Raw genomic sequence first — 6112 nt, 5'->3', positions numbered from 1 at the left:
AACATAGCTCTAGTAATGAGAATGGAAAAGGAGATAGCAGTATAACAGAAATGCAGAACTTATGATGACAGCGTAAGAGATGGATAAAGTCCGTGAAAGAGACAAACTAACAAAACTGCTATAAGAAATGGAAAGTCTCCATAGCCATGTTCAGGTATAACAAGTTTGGGTTCAGGAGTTGCCCCACAAACCACACGAACACCTGTCTCAGACAGGGATAGTGTATTAAATACACACCCCCAAGACTGATCAATTAGGGACATAGCTCAGACTTTGAGAATTGAAGCTATGACCCTGAACATTTCTCAGGGCTAGCCTATAAAGGCTGAACCCATAAAACCCACAATGAGCTCATTTGAAGGGGCTGGAATCACTGTCTGGTGGTCAGCTGTGACTCAAGTTATTTTAGACACAACAGTTATTCTGACCTTTAAGTGACGCTTATGGTTGTAGAATTTCTGGACTTAACAAACCTCATACATAGCATACAGAACATAACAGGGTATGCAGTCAGCACAGCCCTGCTCTGAGTCCTCAACATACTCAACATTATTTTAATGGTCAATCAATTTAATAAGGTGAGAGAAAAGGCAAACCAACTGGAATGCAAATTTTATTCACAAATGATGTATATGTAAAAATCTGAAAAATTCTACCAAAAAGCCCTACAGTTTGCATTAAAGTGAATTTCTATTCATTATACAAAAAATTCCACATACAAGCAATAAATCATTTTAAGATAAACTTTTTGAAAGGCCACTTACAATGTCAAACTACTAAGTATGCTAGGGTTCAATTTAAAGCATGCAAGCCTCACAATGAAAGGACAAAAATGTTCAAAGAAATGGGAGATTTAATTGACAGAATATATAGATTGGATATTTTAAAGATACCAGTTCTTATCATGCCCAGTGTGCTGGCACACTCCTTTAATCCCACCATTCGGGAGGCTGAGGCAGGAATCCCACTCAGGCCAGCAAGCCTGGTCTATAAATAGTTCCTGGACAGCCAGGGGGTACACAGACAAACCTTGTCTTGAACTCTGCCCCCTACCCCCACCAAATGATATCAGTTCTCTTAACTAATTTCTATTACAATTTCAATTAAAATCATAGCAGATACAACCTCGTTTGCTAGGAGGACTGAAGTGTTGGCCTCAGGGACTGGGTAGATAGCTCAGTGATTAAGTACTTGCATCACAAACAGCACTAAAATTCAGGCCCCCAGAAGGCGGAGATGGGATCCCTAAAACACAGAGGCTAGCCATATCTGAGCTATGACATGAGATAACCCCTACCTCAGTGAATAAGGTGGACCAGGATATTCAACATCAGCTTTGAGCTTCCAATGCATGTGAACATACGCACATGCACTTAAACAAGAATATTGGTTTTTAAAGTTTACAAGCTATTATAGTAATTCAAGAAAGTAGTCTAGTGAAAGGATAGGTAAACATAATAATTCATGTGTGATGAAGTTGATAATTTAATGCAGAAAAGACTTCTTCCAATAAACAGTGTTTGAGGTTCAAATGAGAAAAATCTACCTACCCCTGACCCATACATTACATTATACTCAAAGTTAAGGGACTTATATTAGTATTTATGGAAATATTAAAGTGTAACCTTATGGAATAACCCCGAGACTTGAAGTTAAATACTATTTTTGTTTGTTTGTTTTTTGTTGTTGTTGATGTTTTTTGAGACAGGGTTTCTCTGTATAGTCCTGGCTGACCTGGAACTCACTTTGTAGACCAGGCTGGCCTCGAACTTAGAAATCTGTCTGCCTCTGCCTCCTGAGTGCTAGGACTAAAGGCGTGTGCCACCACGCTTGGCGTTAAATACTATTTTTGTGTATGTATGTGACAGGAAAGTATCAAAGGAAATAGGTAAATGTGACTTTATCAAAATTTAAAAGTTTGGGCTGGGGATGTAGTTCAGTTGGTAGAGAGGTTGCCTAACGTGCAGAGTCTTGGATTCTCTCCAGCACCACAGTATTCATCTCTGGGCCATCTCTCCAGCCCATACATGGAATTGTAACAAAGCCACTGGAACTGAAACTAGAGACCTTTAGTGCCTATTCCTTCGTTGTGTTGAGGAAGAGCAATTCTTTAGACATATGTTTACTGTTTCACAAATGAAGAATTTGAAAGTATAATGAAGGATGAGAATAAAATAAAAGCCTGTATTTATGACTTGTCTCTATAAAGTGAAGTAGTATGTTCTGAGGTCTGGTCAAAGGTAGAGAGTAGCTGGTCCAGACACTTATATATAATTGTAAAAGGACACACACAGTGTCCCATAAAGACCCAACAAATAGTTACCTTGTTTCTAGGTATATTCTAACTAAAAAAGGTGAGATCGTTAGGGAGACAGAATTTACATGGACCAGAAAGCTTTTAGTTCATAATAAAAGTTGTATTTATTATACTTTCTAGAATATAAGATACAATATACAGCTGGAGTTGAGATCTACTTCTCTATGTTAATATATTTGAAAAAGAATCTCTTTCCAGTTACCATTTTCCTTTTTAGGTAGAGGACAACCTACTGCCTCTACTTTATAGACAGACATACTTGGGATATTTAAGAAGCCAAGACAGAATCAATGTGCTCAGTAAAACCACCAAAAAGGGGACCATCTTTCTCTTTGGTATGATGTAGTCAGTGTGAAGGCTGCATACTACCTCAGTCTCTTACACTAAGTAAGATCAGGGACATTCTCACAGACACCATTGCACTGGGATCACATCAGTTTAGTGAAGCTAAAGAACAATGGAAGAGAAAAACTTACATTGATAAGCCTATCATTCGACCTAAAGTGAAAATGAACAAGGCACAGAGTAGTTACACATGTAATTCCTGAAAAGTGTTAAGCACAGGAATTTGAATGAGGGCTGAGAGATGGCTCAGAGGGTAAAAGCACTAGCTGTTGTTCTTCTAGAGGGCCCGAGTTAAATTCCCAGCAACCACATGGTGGCTCACAGACACCGATGCAGCTGATACCTTCTTCTGGTGTGTAAGCATGCATGCACAGAGAACTGTATATATAGTAATAAAGAAATAACTCTTAGAAAAAAGATGGAATCACAGAAGTACATCTACATCTGTATTAATATAGAACCATCTCCTCTATCTATCTATCTATCTATCTATCTATCTATCTATCTATCTATCTATCTATCTATCTATCTATATCTATACATAACACAGCAGAAATCAAATCAACTAGTGGTGGATGGGAAACTTTGGTCTTTACCCTTAATGGAGTTTCAGGATTTTGGATTACTATGATTCTAATAATTACTCAGTAAGTAAGAAACACATTTAAAATGAGGGGGAAAATTATAATGTATATATTCCCCCAGAGACAACGTTACCACACAAAAGGAATGGAGTTTGTTTGCTTTATTTAATAAACTGAAACAAAGCATTTATAATTTCTATGTACTATATTCACGTATCTCAGTTGGTCTGAAGTAGAAATGTGTTTCTACCGCTTCCTTTATAAGGTTCAATTATCTTCTTTTTACATTAGGATTATATCTGCAAAGAAAAACAATTATTAAAGGACATTTCAGTAGAGATCCCATCAATGGGCTGTTAACCTGCAGTCTTCACTTTAGTAGATCACATTAAAACTAAAACAATAATATAAGAACTTAAGTGTGGGTTTGAATAGATCCCATCTAAACATTTCCCCAAAATGAAGTATATGCTTTGTACAAAAAACTTAGTGGCTCTAAAATATAATTATTGCTTGTCTCACTGATTTTTCTTGTACTCATAAAAATCAGTACTGTCACCATTCTTACCAGTTACTTTACACTATTAACTGTCAATAAAATTGTCAAACTGGCTGCAAACAGATTGGGGGTGGGTGGGTGGTGGCAAGACTGGCTCAGCAGGTAGAAGTCCTTGCTGCTGAGCCTGATGACCTGAAGTCAGTTCCCTGAACCACATGGCAGGAGAAAACGGACTCCTGAAAGTTGTCTTAAGTCCACACACTCACTATAGCATTCATGCTTCAACACACTCATGCACAAATGCAGGTATAAATAAATGTGTGCACATACACACAGTACATGTGTTAAAAAAAAAAAAAAAAGATTAAGGCATGCTGTATTTTAGGTTGAGAAAGAAGGGTACACTGTTTCAGCCAGTGTCTACCTGATATGGTAATTCATTAGTATTTGAGAGGTAACCATTCCCAAGTTTATTGGGTTTCTAGAAGTCTCAAAATATATTAAACTATAAATTCTTAACAACTTTCTAAAACCTGCCATAAAGCAAGCAAAACCAGTTTTGGATCTCTCATCCAATCTTTCATTCTATCCATTTGTCTAATTAAAACTAGACAAATGGTCTGAGCTCTTAATTGTCTGATTTTGAAATCTGTTCTTTTAATTCTCCTATAACAAAAACCTCACAGATTGATAATCGAAATACTTTTGGGACCTTCCCTTGCCTGAAGGATACCATGCAAAATTTAAACATCTCATGATAAAACTGAATCAACCGTAAATCTATAGCCAGGAAATTTAATCAATGAGTTCAAGTAATAAAAATACATGAGTTAAAAGTCAAACATTCTTTATGTGAAAGTATTGCGTGTCTCTTATGTGAACAGAAGAAACAAATGTTTGATTGTCATGAACATAACTGAATTATATCTACAGTTCTCAAATGGCCTTGGGAGAAAAGTAAAATCTTACCTAAACAGATCATCAGCAAGAGATTCTTCTTTTGCTTGTTGTTTCTGTACCTGTCAAAGTTAGCATAATGTGACTCATTTACTCAGCAGCAAATACCTGCAGATTTCCATACGCAAGCTGTCACTCGTCAGCAAGTGTTCTTCTGTAGTCTTCCCATTCAGCCGAACCCTCTCCTTTCACCTCATGCTAAGATCACTGCGAGACTGTAGTTAAGGAACTGCCTAGCCAATTTCAAAGACAATCAACACGGATAGCTAGTTTACGGAGTTTGTAAGGTCTTTTTGGCAGAAAGTTCAGTGCTCTGGGCTCAAGGAAGATGATGGAACATGGGCTTCATTGAAACTGGGGATTTAGGAACAGCTAGATGGTTCAGTGAGTGAGGCTGCATGCTGACAAGCATGATGATCTGAGTTCAATATCGACGTCTGTATGATAGAGGGAGAGGACAGACTCCAAAAGTCTGACCTCTGGCCTCCATGCACATACAATAGTATGGAAATGCATGCATACACACAGAGAGACATGCAAAATCACAAAATTAAACTTTGTAATTCTGTATTTAAAGAGAGACTTGTCTAACTTGCTCTGAGACAGTCATTCCAGTGACCATGAGCTTGAAAGTGCAATAATCACGTCGTCTTCAATCAAAGCAAAATCCGATAGGGGACTAAAATCCAATAGATACAAAGAGCTCAAGACGCTGAGCTCCGAAAATTCAAATAACCCCATTAAAAATGGGGTACAGAGCTAAACAAAGAATTCTCAACTGAGGAGCACCGAAGGGCTGAGAAGCACTTGACAAATGTCCCACATCCTTCAGTCAAAGCAGCATGACTGGCAAACAGTCCCCCTTCCTCTTGCTTCTACATCAGGCCGGGAAGTCTTTGGCCACAATAGTTTTCAAAAGACCTCACCGAGCTCCTAAAGCACCACAGGGTTAGCATCAGGGTTAGCTGGCTCTGAGGCAAGCTCCTTTCTCAAATCCTGTGTGATCCTAGCTCAGGCCGTGTAGTACTCCTCCATAACTCCTATCTACCAAAGAGGAACTGACTCCCCAGTCTGACCCTTAAATGTGAAAACCTTCTTAAATCTGGCTCTTAAGTGTGCTAGCCTCCTAACCTCCTTGTGTCCACTCATGGGCCCTGTGTGCTTGCTTTTTAGTCAGGACAGAAGGACAAACAGACTCTTCTCCTAAATACGAAATTGAGTGGTTTTGTTCCCATTTCTCCCTCTGCTCAGAAAGACACCCTCCATTTGTTTTCTGTGGGGAGCCGCCCTCACATTCGCCATTACAAGATGGCGCTGATGTCCTGTGCTCTAACAAACAAACAAGGCAGCTGCGCATGTGCTGGGTAGATTTCCATTCCCTTGTGCCCTGCCTTTCCCGTGGCGTCATCT

General features: G+C 38.7%; 1 protein-coding gene across 4 annotated transcripts in view; it reads right to left on the bottom strand.

The window, feature by feature from the left end:
* Window positions 1–3175: 3175 nt before the first annotated feature.
* Window positions 3176–6112, bottom strand: part of Nbn (nibrin) — a 35486-nt gene continuing 32549 nt past the window's right edge. For 3 of the 4 annotated variants that reach the window (XM_029533301.1, XM_029533303.1, XM_029533302.1), the window contains exons 15-16: window positions 4715–4764; window positions 3176–3545 (exon numbers count right to left, since the gene is read on the bottom strand). In XM_029533301.1, the coding sequence (XP_029389161.1) occupies window positions 3518–3545; window positions 4715–4764 (78 nt within the window). In that variant the 3' untranslated portion in view covers window positions 3176–3517. The remainder of the gene's footprint in view (window positions 3546–4714; window positions 4765–6112) is intronic. The other variant, XM_021222084.1, reaches the window with a different exon arrangement.

The sequence above is a fragment of the Mus pahari genome, chromosome 22, assembly GCF_900095145.1.
Source record: "Mus pahari chromosome 22, PAHARI_EIJ_v1.1, whole genome shotgun sequence".
Classification (NCBI taxonomy): domain Eukaryota; kingdom Metazoa; phylum Chordata; class Mammalia; order Rodentia; family Muridae; genus Mus; species Mus pahari.
Note: the sequence above shows the minus strand (reverse complement) of the source record. Positions and strands in the feature narration are given on the sequence as shown.